Source organism: Pleuronectes platessa, chromosome 17, assembly GCF_947347685.1.
Source record: "Pleuronectes platessa chromosome 17, fPlePla1.1, whole genome shotgun sequence".
Taxonomy (NCBI): Eukaryota; Metazoa; Chordata; class Actinopteri; order Pleuronectiformes; family Pleuronectidae; genus Pleuronectes; species Pleuronectes platessa.
Genome location: NC_070642.1, coordinates 20,537,350 through 20,561,643, shown reverse-complemented (window position 1 = coordinate 20,561,643; position 24,294 = coordinate 20,537,350). Strand labels below are relative to the sequence as shown.

Sequence of the window (24,294 nt, the reverse complement as noted above, 5' to 3'; positions counted from 1 at the left end):
TATGACTCAAGGAAGTAAAAGTATACATTTGCTCAAGTAGAAGTAGAAAAGTACAGGCTCCTTGAATGTACACAGAGTAGGGAAATAAAAAGTACACCTCTGAGGTACTGACAATATCTGTCCAGAGCAAACTGTCACATTAATATAGTTCAATGACAAATTAAACCACTTTTAATTCAAATCAAATGAAGAAAAACAAGTTTTCTACAAACAATGGTTGAAATTTAAAAAAATGCTGGATGGAGTACCAGAAATAAATTGGGTAATACATGTTATATCAAAACCATCATTAATTTATCTCATATGGTTTATTTAACATCTAAATAAACACATTTAACAGTGTCTCTTGACTGTATTCAGTGCGGTTGAGCCACCAGGGGGCGCAGTCGGAGCGAGGCGGCTCAGATGTTCCTCAGGTTTCCTCTCGGCTTGTTCTGCAGCTGCTCCGCAACACCGACCGGTCCTCAGCTGCAGATCCGTGAAGGTCACATGACGGTGTTGTGGGTATATTACTCCACATGTGTGAGTGGGCTCCTCACTGCGGAGCTGCAGGACTCTCACAGACTCTGGATCAGCCTCAGTGTCTCTGGTTGTGAATGACTGTGTGACAGCTGCTCGACTGGAGGAGCGGGAGGAAGCTGGAGCTGCAGCGAACACACCAAACTTCTGCTGGGGGGGAAATTATGAGAAACGTGGAGCTGTGATTTTTTTTTTTTTTTTAAACTTTTTAATTCCTCATCCATTTGACAGCAGACCAGGTGAGAGAGGAGAACTTCCAAAGGAGTGGAACGTGCACTGTGCATGTGAATGAACGTGCACCTGCTTAGTGGTGAAGAGTGGATCATAATTCTGTGCTGAATAATGGCCTATTTCTTATTATTAATCATATCTAATCTTTATTAATATATATAAAAACAGTTGCATAGATAGATGCATTTGTTGAGAATGAGTGAAGTGATTAACACCCTGATGAATGGAGTGTGAACAGGTTTGTGCAGCACTTGTTAAAAACCCAGCAGGAGCCACCAGTGTAAAAGCACCACATGGTTTATTGTCGGGGGTCACACACGGTTTGACCTTTTCTGGTGTCACACTGGTTTGACAGGTGTTCATTTTCCTCCCAGTTAGGTTGAATTTCAATCTGCGTGTAGCTTTTTGGAGCGGAGCCATTGGGCTGTCATAGTAAAAATTTAATGGAACTCATCCGGAGGAAAATTACCGCTTTGTGTTTCATCGGTCACGGGTGAAGGAGCCTTTAACCTCTGAGTTTAACCAACCGGGAGAGAAATGGGTTAATGTGGCACATGGATGACTGAGCGATGACATGGGATGTTTGCTATGTATAGACAGAGAGCGCCTGACACTAAGCCAAGTTTAGAGGCCGTAAAAAAAAACCACTTGTGAGCTTTTATGGGTCAATAATGAGACGTAAGACTCTGACGTAATTAGAGTTTTTATTGTAAACGGCCAATAACAGGGTAAAAGACACCAGCTCGGTGAAGCTGTGACTTCTCAACAAACCTTTGAGACAGTTTTCTACTCAGTACACAGCCAACGTTATGTCTTCACAGCCTGTTCTGCTCAGCCTTGTTGTTCAAATGTCATATTTTCAGCGGGGACCACACACAGGCGCTGCTTCCCTCTGACCTGGCAGACAATGGGCTGCTCGGCTGGGGGCAGATTTGTTGGACTCGGTGACACATGACGAGATAATTGTTTCCTTCTCTCGCTGAGTGAATCTCCAGCGTCTCCTCAGCGGCTACCAGCAAAACTTTTTTTTACAGTTTAATGAGACAAGATCGTAAAAATAGTAGAAGATGTGATGCTGAGTCGACCACCGATGAAATTTGCTTCCCGAATCATTCTTCAGAATATATTCAGAGCAGTGTGTGTTGTAGGTTTTCTCCCCTTAGCGATGATGGTTAAGGGGAGAAAGTTTCCCGCGGGGTCTGAAAAAACTTTGATAATCTTAAATTTAAGCCTTAAAAAGTCATTGAACTATGTTAAAGTTAATTTCTTGTTTTGGGGGCATAGTTTGTCATGTGACCATGTGTTGTAGTTCTTTCTCAAAGATACAGAAACTATCTCACTGTGATAAAACTACAAACAAGACCAACATGGATCTGATCACTGATGGTCAACAGACACCCTGGGTCAGTTGTTTGAGAGGTAGCCTATCGTTTTCAAGGTTTATTCTCCAGTAGGCTACTTCACCTCATCTTTGATTATGAGGAAGTGTGAGTAATTCTGGGACTCTGCTAATCCTTCTTATCTAAGTGTCTTAGAAAGTTCTCAAATCAAACTTGTAGGAACTCGGATAGCAATCACGAGAACAAGACTCCGTTGACTTGTTGTCGACTTTATTCCAGTCCTGACTGATACAGATGTTTCAACACATTTGCCAATATGAAAGATGTCAGTGATCTCCCAAAGCCAGATGTGTCAGATGTGTGTCAGATAGTTGATCGGACTTTGTCTCTCGTGCAGCGTTGACTCTTCTTGGCTCGTTGGCTCTCGAGCTGTTTGTAGTTTTTGGACGGAGCTCCGTGAAGGAAAAGCCTCCAGGTCTTTTGAGGGATGAAGGAAGAAGTAAGATCCACTTCCAGTAAGAGTTCAGTCTCATTTCAATCTGGTTCAAGTGAATCCAGGATCTATGAGTAACGGCTGATTGAAAACGCTTCTTCGCTGTTTGTTCTGATGCAAACATGGATGAGTGAAAAAGACTCATGTGGGCAGTGCACAGACGTTCATGGCTCTTAATGCAAATATCAGGATAAACTAAATTAAACCAAACTTAATGGAAACATGAAAATTTAACCGAACTTGTGTTTTTTGAGTGAACACGCCCTTTAATTCACACACACACAATATACAATCTAATCCAGTTTTCTCATTCTCTCACGGGCGTTTCTATCATCGTGTTCACGGTTGTGTAGATAACGAGATCAGGCGGTGACTCATCGCTTTGTGAGGTCGGAGCTGCTCCTCTTTCCCACCGTCCTCCGCTGGCACCGGGCAGCGGGGGAGCGACCCAGTGCGTGATGAAAGAGCGTTATATCCCACCAAACTCTGTGTAATTAGAAGATAACTCACCTCATGAATGCACACACACACAGTGTAGACACAGCCACACACACACACACACACACAAACACACACATTTGGGTATGGAGGGTTTTTTTGGTGGGATCTCCTAGCAGCCCTAATGGTTCCTGCCCAGCTTTCGGTCTAAATGTCCAACTGACCCCTCCGTCCGCTCCGTAATGAGAAAGTCTAGACTGAGCTCTTTTTAACGACTTTGTCAAACACGCACAGATCTGCCACCGGGGGCTCCTGGGAGTTTAAACACCAAACAAAATGCTGACTGCAGCAGATTTGATTTTACCCCTCGGAGACGTCTTGTGTCATGAGTCTCATCTATTTGTTCTTAGCTCATATTTGGTTTGCAGCGTGCGTGGCGTGGGAAACCCTGTGGTAACCAGGAGGGCAAACATGGTCGACTCGGAGTAAATATGGCGGCGAGGTTATGTGACGTAAAAGCAGTAAATGAGGCAAACTGATTCGTTACCGGTTAAATTCTCTACAAATAAAGATGCGAAATTCAATCTGCTTGTAATTGAAAATTGAGCTACGTTGGAGTTTGTGCTCCAGACTCTCAACCAGCGACTCATCAGCGGCTCTGCACCTGCTGGATGAGGCTGTCAGCCACGTGTTGGAGGTGGATCCACTTCTCCTGATGATAAGTGACTCCTGAGCAACTCTCCTCTCTCTCAGGAAATGTTTCCGTTTGGATTTATGCGTCTATTTGGCCCCGGGACTCGACAGCAGGACGAGTTGGAATCCTGCCGCAGCCCAATCTGTCAGAACGTGCTTCACTCTCCATGTCTCCATTGTTCTGTGAGGGTTAAACACCTGAGACGCACACATCACAGCTGCTTCAGATCGAGTTCTGGTTCCGGAGCTGCAGTTTGTTGTGTTTTCATGAGTCATCGATATCTGCAAGTGTGCATTGGCTGACTTTCTTCTTTTAGCAGATTTAATCGATTTTAAGTGTGAGATTAATTTGAGATTTGCACAATTTTCACGTGGGCAGCAAGGTGGTGCAGGTGGTGCAGCCCACCTCTTTCAAACTGCGACTCCTACAACCCCAAAGTCTAAGATAACGGCTGGAAGGGACTTTTCAGAACTGTACCTGAAATGCATCATGAGAAATTCCCGGCAGAATTCTTGCTAGATTCCAGCTATTGTTCAAAAAAGGGTTATAATTTCATTCCTGAGCCCATATATCCGACTCAGTGTGTTTCTGATATCTTCCAGTTCAAACTTCAACACCCAGAAAAGTCCAGGATTCAAGTAATTAAACCTAAATTCAATGAATCTAGTGTTTAATCAATCAACAGAACAAAACCAACATTTAGAAGTACACAATGCTTGTTTTCTCTCATCTCTTACATCTTTTATGATGTGAAGGTGGCATAATCCTCCCTCCTCCTTCAGTCTGTGGCCACTTTGAGGGTCAGGATGAGAAGCCCGGACATCTGAGAGAAGTCTGGAGTTGAATTGACCCGTGCAGATAATTCGGTTTGGACCTTTGAAGATTCCTTCTGAAGGGATTCCAGACACATTGAGCTGGGGATGAGACCCCCGGGTCAAACCCTGCAGAACACCGCAGAGGGGTTTTATATCCCAACTGACCCTGGACCACCTGGAGATACGCTGCAGATAAGAGCAGATAAGATAAGATGTTGTTTGATGTAGATTTACACCTCTGGTGGATAGTTGTCTGTTCAGGCTGCCATTCAAACCCTACCATGGGAACTGTGGTCTCCAAAAAAGTGCTGCTGACAGGCCTAATGATGTGGAGTTTGAGTTTGTATTATAAGAGAAGCCAACGCATCTTCCACACTGTGGCTCAAGGCCCGGTTGTTACAGAGGGTGAATTTCTGGTTCATGGCCCGTGACCCAACACTTTCCACTATTCTTAATGCGGCAAAATCACAAACCACGTCCAGAAACAAATCTCACAACGCTGGTGTAGGGATGATGGCCACAATCCTCACACCAGAGGGATTTCCCCTTCTGTTTGTTTAGCTAAGATCGCCATCTTTGTGTGTCTGTATGTGTGTGTGTGTGTGTTGCATTGGAGCTCATCCAGTCAAAGCTCCCTCAGCGGATTCACAGCAGTAGAGGACAGCGATGTAAAAACATATGCATTTGAACTCCTGCACCTGTGAGGACCCTCTCAGATCTCAGATAAACCCTTAACCAACCACAGACTTAGTACTTAACCAACCTCTGACCCAAAACATGACCCTCATGTTCAGGACTGGGCTAGGACACAGTCAAACACTGACCTCATGACTCAGGGGGTAGAGCGGGTCGTCCACGAACCAAAGTTTATGAATAGGTGTGATAGTAAAGTATGTGTCTTGTTCTGTTTTTTCACATTGCTGCAATTGCCTTTTTCATACTCTCCGTCTACTAAGAGACTCAGAGGGTATGAGGGGACGTGACAGTGTCTTTTGTCCTGAATGAGACATTGTGAGGTTCACGCTGTGTCTTCCCTGTTCACTAGGGGCGGAGATGGAGAACAAGGCCATGTACCTGAGCACATACGAGGAGAGAGACAGCGGCTCCATATACGAAGAGGCCTACGATGGACACAACTTGTCCAAACTCAACCTGTGTGACGAAGGTAAGGAGGACAAATGAGACGGACACAGATACTGATGGATCTTCAGGAAGAGACAAGTACACAAACACCTATCTGCACTACACGGACACACACATAGGGGCTTGGCATTCGCTCTCTCTCACTATGATCATCTATGGAATGTCCAGGAGCAACATCTGTGTGTGTGTGTGTGATATAGTGTGTGTGTGATATAGTGTGTGTGTGTCTGTGTGTGTGAGTGTGTGTCGGTGCAGCTGAACGAATCCACAGTTGACCGTGTGGCGTTCTCGGGTTTCGACCCAGGGCTCTGTGAGTTTGGTGGGAAAGACTTAGTGGACACACACAACTGGAGAACTTGTTGACGCTTTAATGGAACTTGGACGATGCCCCTCACACACATCAGGGAAAAAGACTGTCCACGTCCAACTCTACTAAAGCTGGGACATTTTATTTTCACACCTCAGACAATTAGAGGAGATATTCCACCCCCCCTCGCCGAGCAGCTGGGTTCATGGTGGGGGGGGGGGGGGGGGGGTGCAGCGGAGAGACAAGGAAAACAAAGTGGGTTTCTCTGAGAGTTCCATCCTGGACAAAACCACGAACCACTAAGCTCACCATGGTCTGACTAGTGCATCATAATTCAAATTCAGGATATGTCAAACTTAGTTGAAGTAGAGTTGTTGTTTCGGGGGGGGAGGGGGGGGGGGGGCACACTAATGTCACAATAACTCGTCAATAACAGAGACAGTGCCGGACTTCTTTATGGAATCTGGTGAAGTTGCCAGGCCCCATGTGTCTTTCATTTGGAAAGATGGAGATGGAGGAACAAGGCTCTGCCCCTTGTAAATCCACAAAACTCACCAGAGACACTCGGACTGATGCACGGACTCCGCCAGCACCTGACTCACACTGGAACTGCTGGAAACCAACCCAGTGTTCAAATGGGTCAAACTTTGTTGGGGGGGGGGGGGCTCCTCCAAGTTTACTGGTAAAATAAATCCTCCGAGCCGGATAATCCTCGACTCTAATGATTATTGAATTCTTTGTCCAAACGGTGCAAGATGTGGACAACACCCTCAGAAAGGAAATCCCCAAATGTATTTACAGTTACTTGATTGAACAGATACTGTTCCTCTGATTCCAGCTGGAGACGATTGTCACTGTCTCACTGAACATGGAGTGACTGAATATAAAAATAGGCAACGTGATGTGAAGCCAAAGCACCTTGAGCGCCCCCTGGTGGCTGGCTGCAAAACAGGTCTTGAACCCTGCCTCCTTCATGTTAGTGAAGGGGACGTGGAATAAAATAAAAAGTCAAATACATTTTTCTGCTTAATTGTATATTTTAATTATTGTGTGGCATAAAGACGGGGATGATTGACAACTGAGGCTGACTCACGATTGGTCAAGCCTATGTGTGGGCGGGTCCTTGATGCCCTTACTGTATTGTGGCTTCATTACTGGAGATGGGAGAAGGAAGCTGAGATGCGTCGTCCATCTTAATTTAAATTCTGTGACTGAAACAATAAGTTGAATATAAGAGACAACTTTTTTAAAAGGTGTAATGTTTAGAATTTTCATCTTTCCTCTGTTTTACATCATCATCGTGGTGTAAATCAATATGAGAAGAAGACCCAATCACGAAGGGCGTCTTCCTCGCAAGGTGCAATCCCCCAACTTTCTTACACGTCCAGAGAAGAACATTCTTCATGGGACCCTCTGCCCCTCTCCATACATGTGTGAAGAGTCCTGTGGGTTTCAAAATCCTAAACAATAAATCATGTTCAAGTGGCGTTTCATGTTTCATGCAGTACTCTCCTGGAGCTGAAGGGGCCCCGTGTTTTGACAGCTCGCCCCCCGTCCCTTTATCTTTTCTGCTGTGACAAATGCTGCTAGGGACTGGGCCAGTTGGTTTCAATCATTGTCTTCACAGCTAAACTGGTTTTGTCTGTTTTTTTATGAGTGTGTGTGTGTGTGTGTGTGTGTGTGTGTGCGTGTGTGTGTGGTTTGAAGTCCAATTTAAGAGGTCGACCAGCTCCGAGTGACATTTCTGCTCCTATACATTCCAACCATGTGACACACACCACACACACACACACACGCGCACACATCTGAGCCAGCTGTGTTTGTCTTACGCTGGTGGAGTGTGTGTGTTCTTCATCATGGAGGGGATTTGTGTGTCTGTGTGTGTGCGCGTCAGCAAGAATCCACCAGTGTTCACTCAACTGACAGATTGTCATGTCCAAATGAAACCATGCTGTTGGGAGGCCGCTCGGCTAAATGACTGTTTATATTTAAAAGTCAGACGCCAGCATCGCTCGTGTGTTCGCATGAAGAAAAGAAACTCATTAAAACCTCATTATATCTCGGTGGGTTTTCATATTCATCATAATGATCTTGTCACACGGCCACAGGGACTCTCCAGAGACACCTGTCCAAACCTAACCAGCTTCTCTTCTTTGCACCTAGTTCATCTCGATGCTGACAGTTTCCCTCACAGAATTCTGGGTTATATACATATATAGAAATGCAGAAAGTTTTTTCTACTTGTCACTCATGACCATACTGACTTTTTGCCAAATTAAAAAGCTAGTTTAATTCTGAAGTCGAGGACGTCTTGCTCCAAATATCGTTAATAGTGAGTTTCAAGGTGGTAAATCTGCGACTAGTGTTGTCGTAAAGTACATGAGAAGTTACAGGAGATCAAGAAACCAAAGCAAAGCAGACATTTAATCTTTAATATGTCGAGGATTATATTTGTCAAGCATTACTGGTGAAGTCTGAAAAACACTTTGAAAAGTAAAATCTCGTTCTCGGTCCAAAAAGTGAAGGATGTGAGTCCAGAATCACTTCATCCTCTTGACCTGATGAGAACGTTCCCTCAGCATCAGCAGCCTAATCCCTACCCCCCCCCCCCCCCCCCCCCCCCCCACACACACACACACACACACCAAAGGAAATACCACGTCCATCATAACAGTCTTGTGTCACTTCTATCAAGACTAATTCTCAAACATCTGTTTGACCCTGAGCGCCGGGTTAAGTGATGACATGAATTACAGTAATGGCTCCACAGTGAGTGTGTTGCATTGTGTAACTCACACAGCAGAGTTCGCTTGTGTGTGAATTCTGCTGTATGATTTTATCCGTGCATATATATGTATGTGTCGGACTGAATGATGTTGGCCCTCGAGGCGCTAATGTCTAAACCATTTCTCTTTAAACAATGATTCACGACTGAGATTTGCCAAATATGTGCAGTTATTTATCATCACATTCATACTTTGAATTAAAGAGTGTGACCGTTTTATAAGAAACGCATTCTACTGCTGTGTGATTCTGTGTATTGGAGTCTGGGATGTGTGATGTATGATCGTCCCCTTGGATTTCTTCAGGGTTGTGTGTCATCACACCAACACATTTCAGGGTTTATCCTGAAAACCTCAGAGTTATTTGTGTGGCCTCAACCTCCAGTCTGGGCTCATTGTCGTATTATTTAGCTCAAGATGTAGGAAATACCTGGAGAACATTGTGTGGGTCATTTTCAAACTCCCTCAGACACCTGAACACCCTCCTATGAGCAAATCACTCACCACACGTACATGACGCTTCAGCCACGAATGAATTCACCTTCAGATGAATGGTTTTGTTGAATATAGAAAAGTCCTAACACACTTGCACCTGTATTCCAGCTTCTCCTGCTGTTTTGACTCTGATGTGTTTCCTCCTGTTCTGCTCAGGCTCTGGAAAGCGTCGCAGGAAGCAGGACCAGTGCTGCGGTCACCTCAACTCGCTCTCAGCCATCAAATACGCCATTGTTTCCCTCTACATCCTGGTTCTTCTCACCATCTTTGGACTCTGCCTGACAGGTAGGGAGGAAACAAATGGATTTGATCGCGTGTGTGGTTCAGCAGGTACAAGTTAGTATGTTCCAACTTGTTTATCTTGTACTGGCGTGTGTCGAATCACCAAATCCTGCAGGTCTCTGATTTGCATTGAGCAGCTTTTTCATTGAGCAATAAACTCATGAAGAACTTATTGTTTTTATCGCAGAGGGTCCTTTTTTATCACTTTAGTATCATATAAGTTCAATTGGATAATAGCTTAACACTGTCACTGTCAATATTATGTCTGATAAAGCTTTGATGCAATGAAATAATGATGCATAACCACAAAAACAAAAAATAATATTCATAGATTCATAACACACTGTGTTTTCCTTGTGCACGTTCAAGCTGAGTAAAGCTCAGACCCGTGTGACACATGCTGTGTTTTTGCTTGTGATTATGATTTTATTATTCTAACCTCAGTGTTAAGTGAAGAGAAATATGACTCAGGATGTTGATCGGCTGATTTGTCAGAGATCAAGCGTTGGATGTGGAGTCTGGTTAGTTTGATGCTTTCACATCATCCTCCAGCCGTCAGACGTGTATATTATATCCCAGTTATTAAGCCTGAATCTGAGAGAGAAAGGAAGGAAGGAGGGAAGATAAGAAGAAGTGAAGAGAGTGAGAACGAAACTTGAACTTGAGGCTAAAGCTGTGTTGTGGGTCTGATCTCATGAGGAGCTCGTGCCCGACTCCTGGAGCCAATCATCGACCACATTATGAGATGATGTGGGGAAAGAAGCCGTTCGCTCACCCACCAAAACATTTCCCTTGGCCACCTTCCGACTCCGACTTCCAGTGGTGGATTTGGAGGCATCAACATTGTGTCTCTCCAACATCCCGTGTCTCAGTGATTGGCAAAAAAGTATAACCTAAACTGTAATGTGGAAATTTGGACGTGCGAGTTATGAAATTGAGCTTCAGCTGATGTTATTTCATATCACACAGTAACGTCATGAATTCCAGCGTCTTCAGATCCGTGTTTGACTCCGCTGCAGATCCTGCTTCTCCTGGTTGATTTAGAAAAACCCTGGCGCAGTATCCTCAGTGTGTGTGTTAGTGTGTGTCTGTGTGTGTGTGAGTCAAACTTTATGGCCGTTACCTTTTGCGAACCCTCCCTCGGCCTCCTTGTGAATGTCAACTCTCTTATTAGAGGAGAGGAAGACAAAGAGAGTTTGATAAAGACGGAGGGAGGACGATAGAGTTAGAGAAAGAAGTGATGGTCCCAGAAACCGGTTTAAGAGCTGACTGGCCTCAGACCAGCAGGATCCTGCAGGAATCGACTGCTCTCACTAATCCTAATTTCATTTCAAGACCTCCTCTCTCTCTCTCTCTCCGAGCTGTAGCCACATGGCTGATGCCATTAGCCGGCCGGGGCCCGTGTGTGTGTGTTCCCAGGCCCAGAGATGCCGTTAGGATCTTGGAACGGCTCTGTTGTCGTCACAGAGGTATTCGGTCATTTAAGGCTTTTAGATGAGGTTGTTTTAGAAAAGCAATCAAACTGAGCCTTTCAGCAAACCTCTCCTAAATTCACTGCCAGCCGTCCCGAGGCTAAGTGGCTCCATCGTGACTTCAGGGGGGGGGGGGGCCCGCTGCCACTCGAACACGCACACACTCACATGATGCGTGTGCACGTGGAAACACAGTCGCACTGCAGCGGCTGCCAGTTTTCCTACGTGAACACGGATTCAACCCTTTTTTAGCTTTGTGTTTGAATCCTCTCTTGACTTCTTTAGCTCTTTTTCCAGCTCTTGTGTTGGCCTCCTCCCAATCTCGTGATTCCAATGCCTTCACACACGCATCCATATTTCACAGCATAATCGCGAGGCCTCATCTGAACTCGGCCCGAACACATCTGCCTCCATGACGTGATATAAGTATGATACAGTATTTTCTGTGTCAGCGCAACAGATACTAAATCTTACACTTTTGGACAAGTGTGAGAGGGGATCAGATCTGAAGGGCGGAGGATGGATCCTGCTCCAGCCATCATGAGGAGGTGAAGAGCTGCCTTATCACTCGGTCAATAGAGGCTCCGTCAGCAGTACAGGGATCTGCTCCCCTAATCGAAAGGTCACATGTTCGGTTCTCATGATACAAGCGTCTGCTCCTTAAAGTCTGTGAGTCACAACCCAGACTTTTATCTTCTCAGAGGCGCCTGCTGGAGCAACTTTTGTCTTTTTGCAGTGGCTTGTTTTGGCTCAAGAAGAGAGAGGGGACGTTAATTAAGGGTCATGTGTTGTCACTCGAGAACCAACTGATGGTGGCGAGGGACGTTGGTTTGTTTACCCAGAACTCTGTGGACCGACCGACTCCATGTTTGTATCGAAGTGTCAGGATCTTTGTTGACCTCTCATAAGTCTTGAAGATCGCAGACATGTTTATATCGATTCCCTGACACACATGTTACTTGCATGTCGGTTCTCTTTCTGAGTGCGTGGAAGTGACGGTGCTGAAGGTTTGTCCATTCTAATAAATCTATCTTCTTTAGATGATGGGTTCAAGTAAATTTATTTATAAGTCTGCAGGAATATGAAAAAAGTACCGATTGGACGGGCATTTGTGGGAGGGGCAGAAAATATGTTTACCTTAACTTTTCAGTTTTCCTTGATGAAAGGAAATCAGGGATATTTAGGGGATTCATATTTTTGAATGAGTGATGATTCTTAATTTAATCAATGAGAACTGTTGGGCCTCGGCCGGATGATTTTTTAAACCTCCTAGTATGAATAAAAAGCAGATTTTAAAAGCTTTGTGGATTTGTCCCCAACAACAGCTGGTTGATTGTTTTCCCAATTCATTTTGATCGATGCGTTTCGAACCAGCTCCAGATCTCCTTTGTAATGGTTCCCATGTGGCACCACGTAACAACGAGGGCCATGTTAGGTTAAGATTGATATAAAAAATAATAGGACGAAAGTATTAAAGAACCGGTTATTTCTTTGTTCCAAAGGGAAACTGATGTCACTTATCTGCTCACGTTTACGTCCAACCATGTTTTAATCATCAGGAACTCAAACTCGTGAAACTGTGACGCAATGACAAGACGCTCTACACACACACACACACACAGACACACACACACACACACACACCTCCTCTCGGGCGCTGTTGATTGGCCCATATCACATGTGATACTCGAGCTAAAAAGAAAACAGATGCACAGTTTTCTGTTGTCTCTCATTAATGCCAAAACTTTAGCAAAACTCTGCAGCTCTTTCATTCCGGTGATAAACTGGCGACTTGTCCCGGGTGTAGCTCTCCTCCCCCCCGACGTCCACAGGGATTGGCTCCAGCCCCCACATCCCCTTCAAGGGATAATAAGGCTAGATAATGGATGGATGGAATCATTCACATGTTCTCACTGTATATCCAGAGTAATGCAATGCCTTAGTTTGCAGATAAGAGGCTGAAAAACATTTCTGCATTCAGGACAAGAAGATCAGGTGAGAGACATTGGACACTTTTCTAAGTTTTCTTTTTATAACCAGTGGGGAAATAAAGTTGTGGATGATGCTTTCAAAATGTCCCTCACGTCACAGATAGAGACAGGACATCTGCATGAAGGCAAAAGTTGATTATAAACAATCGGACGTCTCCAACAAGTGAAGAGAAATGAGGGGTTAGTCTGTAAGTCACACACACAAAAACATCATACTTTGCATATTTTAAAAGGTAATAAAAGTTCCCTTAATATATACAAAAAATAACATCTGGGAACTTGTTACCATAAATGGACAAAGATGCACGGAAAGATCAATTTTAAGAGGATCTGTAAGAGTTGTAAAATCATTTTTCTTCTGCTGCTGGAAATGTGTTAGTTCATAAAGTATAAAATGCCTGAAGAGCTCTGAGGATCATCAGTTGGGTGATTGTTACCTGTTGGCTCATCACCTCCAGTTCATCTTTACGCATCGTTATTCAATCCATTGATAGTATAAACATTTTATGATTCCATTTTGCCCTTAAAGCCTCAGCTACAATCACACAAAAAGGTTACACATAAGTGTGTAGTTACATGCTCCATTGACTTTCATCGTCCTTGCATTCCTGTCGACACGTGCACTCCTGATAAAACTCTTATTTTGCCTTGTGGCCCAGCAGCACATTAATATCCATCATCTATCTACGTAGGATGTAACGTTGCTCAACTGATTATTTCCTCTTCTTTCTCTGTAGTGTTTTATTTTAACAGATGTAAAGAACGTTGGGCGGAAGATCCGTTTCTTCCCGTGTGAAGACGTGGGATGGTTCTCATTGCATTCTGGCCAGACGCTGCAGCAAATACCTTGTTCTACATCTGGAGTGGGTTGAAATAGCAGGTTGTGTCAAACGCCCCAAGAAACACATCTACACAGGCCCATTTAAGGCCTCACAGACCAGAGCCTGGACTGATAAACACCTGGGGGGTGCAGGACAGGAGGTTCAAGAAAGATTTACACCTTTTTATATCCCTGTTTACGAGCTGGTTGAGGGTCGAGTCGTCTGATAGCGGGCAAAATACCAGAGAACCGGCCTGTTCTGGTGGATGATGATTTACATCCACCTGCCAGTTGTACACTGTGGTTTCTACCAGCACTGGAGTGTCTCATGGAAGACGTCAGCTGTGTGTTATTCTCCTCCCATGTGTTGCAAATCCAGAAACGCAGCCTATATCCCTCTGTTTAACTTACACTGTAGGTGCAGCTGAGTCATGTTTTCCAGTCGGTGAAAACATGCGGCTCACAGCTCTGGCACGGCGCTTCCTCCTCTCCTCAGCCAGTTAATTGCTGGAAAACATGAGGGTAGATTTGTTATTCTTCTTCTAGGCCATGAAATCTTCCAACAAGAGTTTGTTTGTGTCTTTCTGTGATAGCGTAGGTAACAGGCATGTTATTGCCAAGCGGGCGATGTGCAGGAGGAGACGTCTCCGGTTTATTTTGGTCTCTGGCCGTTGTTATAACTTGGTTTGGTCATGGATTTGTTATCGTAATTGTGTCCATGTTCTACATCAACTTTTCCTGCCGCAGCTACATTTTTATTTTGGCTCTAGAAAAGGCAGCCAGATTGTTTATAGACCATTTTGTAAAACACGCACTTGCTCCCAGTTAAATATTGTGATGCTTGCAATCCCTCCTGGCACAGTCTTCACGAAATTCCCTTTATCAACTGGTGAACGTCTGATTATGGTATTTCCACAGGCACCGGTTTTTTAGGTACTTTACCAGGACTGTTGATTTCAAGTTCACTTGAATGTTTCTAATACAGCACTATAAATAAAGACGCTCCAAGAAAGAGAGTCATGGAGTTTTTAACTCTCAGACATACTCTGAAGTCGGGTTAGTTTCCTGAAACTCTCCGGGAGGGGCGTATGTTCGAACTCCAATGTCCGAGTCAGTTGTTCTGGACATTAATAACATATAGATACAAATATCTCATGATGAGAAAGAGGAGACGTACACATAGAAGACGAGGATGTGAACTTGGAAAGATAATGAGATTCATGTGTTTTTGTCATAGGTGAAAGACAAACTCTTTGGTCTGACCCATTTTCCCGAGTTCTTATCTGAAAACAGTTTGGGTCATTCGCATCATTCCCAACTATAAGAAAAAACAATAACCGCAACAGCAAGCTTTAGATTACTTAAGCTCGTTTAAGAAGTTGTTTGAGAACGTACACGCCCTCTTTCACGACATGATACAAGATAAAAACCCTACTTTTAAATCCGGACCATATGTGTGTGGGGGGGAAAGCTTTAAGTAGGTAAATGTGACACCGCAAAGTGCCACTCCTAAAAACCACTTTAGAGCCAGAACTTTAAAAGGTATTAAACCACACCCTTGTGAAAACAATCGTCATTTTCTCTGTGGAGGATGAGATGTTTCTGAACTCAGTGTGTTAATGCTCGACACGGGGGAAACATGTGTCCGTCCAACACGCATCGTCTGCAGGAGGAGCATGTGCCAGAAGAGACACACACACACAGGACGACATGTATGTTGTATGTACACACTGTCCCAGGGCCCCTGAGCCGAGGCTGAGAGCACAAAGCCTTTTCTAATGAGTTTCTGCGCTGCGGTTGTGATTCTCTCTGAAGAAAAGGGTCTGGAGAAGGTCCAGCTCCCCCAGTGGGAGTCCGTCATAAGAGGCCTGCGCACACACATGCACACACGGAAAAGACACGGGGAGAAGTCAGCCCCTTAGTTCCTCAACAACAAGCGTCCCAGAAGTCAGCAGACAGCCTCATTCATGCAGTCAAACGCAGGTCATTAACATGTCAACGCTAATTGGACCGGACCTACTTCTCTCTCTCTCTCTCTCTCTCTCTCTCTCTCTCTCTATCTGTCTCTCTCTCTCTCTCTCTCTCTCTCTCACTTTGTCTTTCTGCTTCTTCTGTGTTGCAAAAGAATTTAGTTTGAACGTGGCCTCGAGGCAGAAATGCGTTTTTTCAGTCAGTGAGAGATTCTGCAGTAATCGTTACCAAGTGGTGTCATCATGGTTGTGTGGTTGCGTTACTAACCATTAAAGGTTGCGTTGCTCTTTATACGTCTCGGTGTCTTGGTTTCATCTGCAGCATGAAACCGATTCAGAGCAACAACATCTCGACAAACTCAAAAACATCTCTCGGAGTGGAATCGACAAGAATGTGGATTTTTTTCCCATTTAGTAAAAACCTGTTAGTTTTTGCTTGATTCCAACAAATGGACCTTTTTAAACAATTTGGATTTTTGTATTTCTGACTTAAATATTTGTGTTATAACTGGACTGAAACTTGTGTTGTAGTTCCAAAGTATGTGTGGATGGGATCAATGTGTTGTGTTGCTATTTTTAGCAAAGCCAGCAGCATGACTGAACGATTAGGATCAGTCCAGCACTTGGATGAAATCTTGTCCAGATCTCCGTGTTTCCTTGACGCTGTTTCCCATTGACTCCAGTGATCCCAGTGACTTTTACTCCTCGCACCAACACTAAGCTCGACAACAGAGATTTCAAGTGAAACCTCAGAGCAAATATTGGACTTGTTGTCATGGAAGTTGGTGCAAACATTAATGTCCCCGTCTTTGAGCCGCTGCCTGAGTGCAGCCTCACAGAGCTGCCTGGTCCGGGCTATATTAAACACTTTTCACACTACTCTTTATCTTATATAAGTTATAAAGGTGTTTTGTGTTAGAACTTAGGTGGTCTTGTTTTTGTAAATGTTACGATACATATATATATACATATATATTGTTAAAAAGTCCAAAGCTCATAAGCAGGTTAAGTGAAAGAGCACTTACACGCACTGGAAGAGGCTGACCAATCACAACAGAGTGGGTCACCTGGCCAATCAGAGCAGAGATGGGGGGCCTTCAAGAGAGAGGACCTAAAACCAAGTGTTTCAGACAGAGGCTGAAAAGAGGAGCTGCAGCAATGCACACTATGAGGTTTCAAGTTACCCCCCAAAAAAATTACAAACCTGAATATGAGCAGACTATGTCTCATTTGACGTATAAAATGTTTTACGTGGAGGATTGGCACTGAATTCTCCTTGAGTAAAATTAAATCACAGATTCAGTTCAGCCTCAAGCCGAATAAGGAATCCATAAAGTGCTACACTGCTGTGTGCGAATAAGTCCAACACAAATAAAAGCAGCACGCCTCGCCGATGCACATCTCCATAAACAGCCTCTGTGATTATTATAAATCTGCAGCAGAGGGGAGGTGAAGCTCGATAGCAGGCGCCCGAATTAATCCTTTCAACACTTTATTTTCCTCTGTTTTATTAGCAGACTAATTAGACAACAACAGATTTCAAAGACTCTGGGTTGGCACACACACACACACACACACACACACACACACACACACACACACACACACACATAGGGTGGTTTGATCTGTGTAATTATGTTGCTGGAGCTCAGTGAAGTCCTAAGCAGCGCACAATACAGAATCATGAGAGCTGGCGTCTCGGTGCTCGGAGGCCGTAAGTGTCCGACTGTGTTTGGCTGCAGGGCAACTCGGAACAAAAGCAAATAAATAAATGAAATGTAAAGACTTTGCTGCTCTGTGTGGAGAGAAAAAATCCGTATTGAACTTGTCATAGAATAAAATTGAACTAAAATACTGGAAAGAGATGCCGTACCATGTCGTAACATTAAACTACGACGTGCTGACAGCCCTTATTCATCCAAATGCTCTACTCTAGCTGCGAATATGAAATATTATTGCTGTGTTTAAAGTTGCTTGGTAGCATTTTCACCTAAAAACCAGTCAAAGCAAAAGCATGTTAGGATTTCATGACTGAAACGGAACAGCTTTAACAGCTTTGTTTATGCTAATGTCACTGATGTGTACTTTATAGAAGCTGTGAACCAGAGTCAGGTGATTCAATTCCGCAGCTTTGGTGCCAACAGGTGACGACACAGTTCTGAGGAGGAAAATGTGTCAGAGTGTGAATAAAAGGCGACTCAGACAGGAAGTACTGAGGTGTTTTAGAGTTAGGTGTATTCACAAAGACCCACTCAGTACATTTGTCCATTGATCCTAGCTAAAAGTACAGGGAAATACATATTTAAGATTAACACGTACAATTTTTTTTTGACTTTTAATCATTTGGATTTATTTTCTTTCCTTATAAAAGTTGTTTTTGTAATTCTTTGGGGTTAGAACAGAGGAAAAACTTGAATATGGGCCATAAACATAACATTTGATGATTGGGATTTTGTTGATTTCTTTTTAAAACTTTAAGAAACATTAATTTTGGCAATTACGTCAAATTCTAATCTAGTGCTTTTATTTTTGGAGATTGGAGCCAGATACTAAATCATTTTAACTAAATTCATGAATCCACCAGAAAAATCCCCCAAAACTTAGTCACACATCATAACTAGTATATTTGATTGAATATTGTTAAAGGATCTTAGTCATGATTGATGGTGAGAGTCCGCTGATCCGTTCATTTAAATCATTTAAACCACAGACATCAATTCAGTATAGACACAGCCAACTCAACAGGACACTCACACACACACACACACACACACACACGCACACACACACACACACACCTATTAAGTCATTCAGCTTCACAGCACGAGCCTCACTTTGAAGTCTGCTACATCAGACACGCTCCACGCTTCTAAATCAAACAAACTCCACCACCGCCACCGCTGTCACTTCATTTTGACATTCCTGCCGCTGAGCTACAGCTGGATGAACTCAACGTGCGACCGCCCCCCCCCCCGACAGACGCTCACACACAACTCAGCACAGACACTGTTGTATTTAACCTTCTATAAAATGGACAAATAAACACGGGAAGCCTCGCACAAGTACAGGTTTCCTTCTGCAGCAGAGTTTAATCTCTAAACTGAAAGTCAACAAGTCTCTGTATATTCTCATAGTGTCGGATGTGATTTGGTTTTGCGATGATAAATATGCGCTCCACAATTGCACAAGGAGGTTTTGCGTAAATGGGCGATGAGCCGGTATTAAGCCACGACAGCAGTTGTGTGTGAGTGGATTGCGTGCGTGGATGCGAGTGTGGGTTCTTCACCGAACGCGTAGTTTTGCGTGTGACTAGTGAAACAAAACAAAATAGTTTTATCTATCATCTTGAGCAACATTCAAAGATTCTAAACATCAATAAACCACAGTCTAATTATTAATAGCACATGTTGGATCAGAGAAGAGTGCAGATCATGCTCAAGAGGATTGTGAAACTTGTATTAGATGTCAGTGTCTTTTTTTTATATTAAAACCATGTTTCTTTCTTTCTATTCCTCCCTCAACCTCTTTGTTGTTTATATCTTTACTAATGAGATTTGACATTTACACGCTTATCCTGCTTCTATCATCTGAAGAAGCAATATCTCAGTTTGTTAAAGCTTAGGCAGCTCAGAAAGGACAGCGCCCTCTTGCTGTAAGGAGGTTTCCCACCAAGATGGCCTCAGAGACAGACACTGAAAAACACAGATGTGACAAAAAGCTTTAAAAAGGTTTTAATCTTCTCGTCTTAATTTATAAAATCTACATCCACATCATGAATAGATTTCCAATATTCTCTAAACTTTTACCTCTGTTTTGGTCTCCACCAACTCCTGAAGAATATATATCTGGCTCTTTCCCTACAAGATGTCCTACTTTAGCCCTATAGGCTAGCTGCTAATGTTGACTGATGCTATCTAGTTAGCGTACAGTGGGTGTATTAATGGAAAAACTTCTTTCTGCTGCTGGAAAGACGTTTTCAATATGAAGTAAAGCTTTTTTGTGCTGTTGTTTTGCTGCTTTGTGTCAATAAAGATCCATCTTATCCTGTCTATACGTAAACAAGACCAGAAAAAGTCTTTCTCAAAGAGATCTATTCCAGATTCTGCTTGGTTAGGACGTCTCAGGATGTAGAGACGCCACAAACACACAGAAAGTCTTTGATAACACTGATAAAATACTTTATTTCTCCAGTCGTCCTCTGTTTAATACATTTATCTTTTCTCCCTCTGGTTCTGAACACAGTGAAAACAAACTCGACAATCGCTCACATCTTTCCCTGCAGCTGGACGGCTGTGGGATCTTGTGTCTGTTGTAGTTTGCGTATCGTGTTGTTTGTTTTATTGTGGCGATCAAGTGTGCGGTTTGATCCTAATCCTGGTTTCACAATCCTGGTTCAGAGTCAACACAAACAGGGCAGTGATGCAGGAAGAGCAAGAAGCACAAATAGGACAATTGAGCTGTGACGTTTCCTGCTTGACGAGAAGTTGATCTGATATATGATGTGTGTTGCCAGCTATTGGTTTAGTGTTGTGTTGGAAAGGTTGTGAATTTACAACTGGAGTTTACTCGACCCTGAAAAAAAAAGGGCAAAGCAAGTTAGAGACATGTTCGCTGTGTTTGTGAATTGGAAACTTGTTGGTACCACAAACCGTTGTCTCATGGCATTACAATCCTACACAATTAAACTTCTTCAAACATCATACCCCTTCAAAATAAGAGCTTTATATACTAACAGATGTATCATTGGGCGTGTGTCTCCTCCATGTTAGCAGATGGGACTAAATAAAGTTGTTTTAGATGCTTCTTCTCCCACTGGGGTTTGTTTAAGTATTCATATTCCGGGAGGTTTGTTTTTGATTAGTTAATTGATGCTATAAAAACGGGCTGGAACATTATGATTGACAGCTGATCCTTGATTGGTCGAGCACATGGATCTGCGGCAACTTCATCCCACGATGCTAACTTGCAATAATCCAATTAAATCTTTATCTCACACACATTTTATCTCTAAACCCGCAGGTGGCCGTTGAGTTTGACGGCTGATATGAAGCTAACCTCTCCTAGTCGTCCATTTTGAATCCACCTCATTGCTTCGTTTTGATGTGATGTCAAAGAAAGCACATTGTTCCCCTCTTACACTTTATGATCCTGTAATTTCAACCCCTTGGTTCGCTGCTGGAAGACTTTCAGGTCTGCAGCTCACAAAAAGACTCTTTCTTCTTGAGTTCCTTCCCTCCGTCCTGCTGCTGGCGTCCCTTCAAAGAGCAGGAGGGTGTTGTTCAGCGTCTGTCTGCTGGGAAGCACTGGTCTCTCACTGGTTCTCTCACCGACAAACACACAGAACACAGCGCTGCGACAGATGTGGTGTCCATTTTTCACTGATTTATTGCCGCCGTCAAAAATGTGACAGTGTAAAGTGACTGTTTTTTAATGTGTCTGCCTCCACAGTCGGATCAGTCTCATCTCTGTCTGCTCAATGAACTGAATTTGGGTTTTAAAGTCACTTTATATCCGTCTGCAAATGTTGAAGACACTCCAGCTCCGTCCACCTGTTCGTCCACCTCCGCACCGCTGAGCTAATGTCTCTCCCTCTCATCCGTTCATACTGACTATTTAAAAATAACAAAAATATCGTTTTCGGCAAAGGTTTATCACGAAAGAATAAATTGCGCATTTGTTATGGACAATACACAGACTGTAAATAAAGATGGACGATTTGACGGCCCCCTGTTAAGTGAAGCCAAATCATCTAGGTCGCCCCCTGGTGGCTGGCTACACTATAAATCATAGATCCCGCCTCTTTTATGTTAGCAGATTGTACATAGAACAAACAGCAAAATCAGAGTACACAGCAAATACTCTTTTTCTGATGGTCAAGTCCTTGTTTTTATCAGTAAGTTTGGTTTTAATTACCTCCGCATAGGATGTTTTAGTCTACGTAAATATGTTAGCAGGATTAAGCAAAACGACTTAACCAGGAGGGGCGGGGCATGAGGATCTGGTTCAGGGGGCGGACCCAGAACCTTCTTTAACAGAACCGCAACAAGCATCAAAGCTAGAATACTATTTCATTTAAATGCTTCACAGATTTAGAAGCCCGGGATCTACTCACCTCATCATCATGTTTGACATTTAATTTGGATTCTCCGTTCCAACACCTGGCTGCTCCTGCTTTATTCTGAAAAGGCCACTTCAGCTCCTCCAAAGACGCAACATGCAGCTGGAACAATTTGTCCTGGCTCTTTTTATCGTGGCCATGTTTGAGTTGGATAACCGGGGGATCGTGTTTGCCGAAGCTTGATTCCAGCAAGATGTTCTGGTTGAAGTCACGTCAACGCCTTCTCCATATCAGTCACTTATCAGATTATCTCTGAGATGGATGTCCGTGTGGAGGTGAGGAGGTCAGCAGGAGGCCGTCTGAGGTTCCTCCTCTCACCTCTCAGACATGGCCGACTCCTTCGTGGAGGTCCGCTGATGAAAGACCTGTGAGGACACAATGTTTTCAGCGGTTAAAATAAGCAGAGGGTTGATTTATAGTTGGGTATAGGACAAGATGAAGGTTGGAAGAGAGTTTACATTCTTTTCAGTCGTATTGTGAGTTTCAGCGAGACACAACTGTGGTGAGGTCAAGGTTTAAACTGACTCGGCCCCGTTTTCTTCCCCTCGGTACACAAAGCAGCTCAGATTGACCCAATCAAAGTTGATGTGGCTTCCAAATAGCTCTCAAAATGTTATAGTTGATCCTCGTCAGCTGCAGTGAGATCGTAAACATGCCGTTAGAGATACTGCGACCGCTAGCACTATCGTTTAATCTTTGTGTAAACTATATAAAACAGGCAGCAGGGAAACGGTTCTACAAATGAAGGAAAGAATTTGCATTCAGTAAAAAACAGGAGATTTAAATTTTTCAAATCTGAACCTCTACCACAAAGAAAAAACACTGAAATTGTTTGAGAGATGAACGACATTATCTTGTTTACCTGGTTGTGATGGTTTTACGTCAAAACTGCCACGTTTTAGCTACTTCTAGTTGTTACACACGCACACACACACACACACACGCACACACACACACCACACACACATGCACATCTTTCTATAACCCTAAAACTAAACAGCCCATTGAATTTGTAAGAACCAGCCAAAATGTCCGCACAACATCAAAATTGGCCCTCATAACTATAGATAGACACACACACACACACACACAAACACACACAGAGGCTCAGACTGCAGATAAAGAGATAAATGAACAACACCATGTTGGTCTTGGCTTCGCCCACAGAGGAATGCATCTCTGATAGACCTCCCTCTGTCTCCTCTCTGCCCCGACCATGACACTGTCCAGCTTGTCTGTCTGTGTCACAGTGTGTCTGTGTGTGTGTCTGTGCATATGTATGTGTGTGTGTGTGTGTGTGTGCGTGTAAGTCTGTTACACACATGCAACAATGAGACAGTATTTTGTTTTGAAGTCAGGAAACACTGTTTTCTGTTGAAATAATTGGTTTTAGGAGATGAACATAGTCTATTTTCACAGATTATTTTTAAAGCAGGTCTGGTCCTTGTTCCTGAAATGCAAAAATGCTAAATCGCCCTGATACTCTTCATTATGAGTGAAGTGGTCTCATCTCATTCTGATGATGACCCACTGACATCCAGCTGTCGTCCTGGCCTGTTCTCCTGGAAAACACCACTTTATATGTGAAGGGATAAAGTGTCCTCTTCTCCAGTGAAGAACTCTGACACCGTGAAGCTGTGAATTTTGGATTAGTCTGTTTTGAGCGTCGTTACCATGCCACTGTGTGAGAGTTTGTATTGTTGTGCATTGTCAGTGTGAGAGAGAGAGAGAGAGGGAAGAATAGAAGGGGGGGGGGTCGGAAAAGATGAGAAATAACTTTCCCATTTCCCAGGTTTGAAATAGATTTATCAGACATGAAGCTCGGATTCTCATCGTCCTCGTCTGAAACTCACAAAACACAAGGCTCCACATTTCCAGCTGTATCCCAACAGACTGAGGAAGAAGAGCACGGCTACATGGGTGTTTGGTTTCTTTTTGGATAAAACCATGAATTCTTGACATTTATGAGAAAATCTTCATCTTTAAACTTCATCTGCCTCCACAGATTTTTATATCCAGTAAATTGAAAAAAGTGAGGGCAACAAAATTTGGGGAAAATCTGTCCAAATGTTTTCTGGCAACGAATTTTTTAAGTTAACGTGTCTTTGCTCTGAAGACACAGTTTTTTTTTTCTGAACCGTGAGAAGCTACAGACCTCAAACTGTCTGTGGTGAAGAAATGTAATTCTGCACCTTAAACCTTAAAACAGTTTGGAAACAGTTTATGGATTCCATTAATGCTGACCTCTGTATCGATGCTCCGTTTCATAATCCTCAAACAATCCTCACAAGATTATTTTACAGAGTTGTGGTATTGATGTAGTTTTTGCTTTCAAGTTCATCAAGCTCTGATGTTTCCTTGGCCTTATTTCATTTCTACTCAA

At 43.4% G+C, this 24,294-nt stretch overlaps 1 protein-coding gene across 1 annotated transcript in view; it reads left to right on the top strand.

Annotated features, from left to right (window-relative positions):
* The first annotated feature begins 413 nt into the window (after nucleotides 1-413).
* The window catches only part of scara5 (scavenger receptor class A, member 5 (putative)), a 51,745-nt gene continuing 27,864 nt past the window's right edge, over nucleotides 414-24,294 (top strand). Inside the window, 3 exon segments of the mRNA XM_053445373.1 lie at nucleotides 414-758; nucleotides 5,576-5,695; nucleotides 9,415-9,543. Of these exon segments, the coding sequence (XP_053301348.1) occupies nucleotides 5,584-5,695; nucleotides 9,415-9,543 (241 nt within the window). The 5' untranslated portion in view covers nucleotides 414-758; nucleotides 5,576-5,583.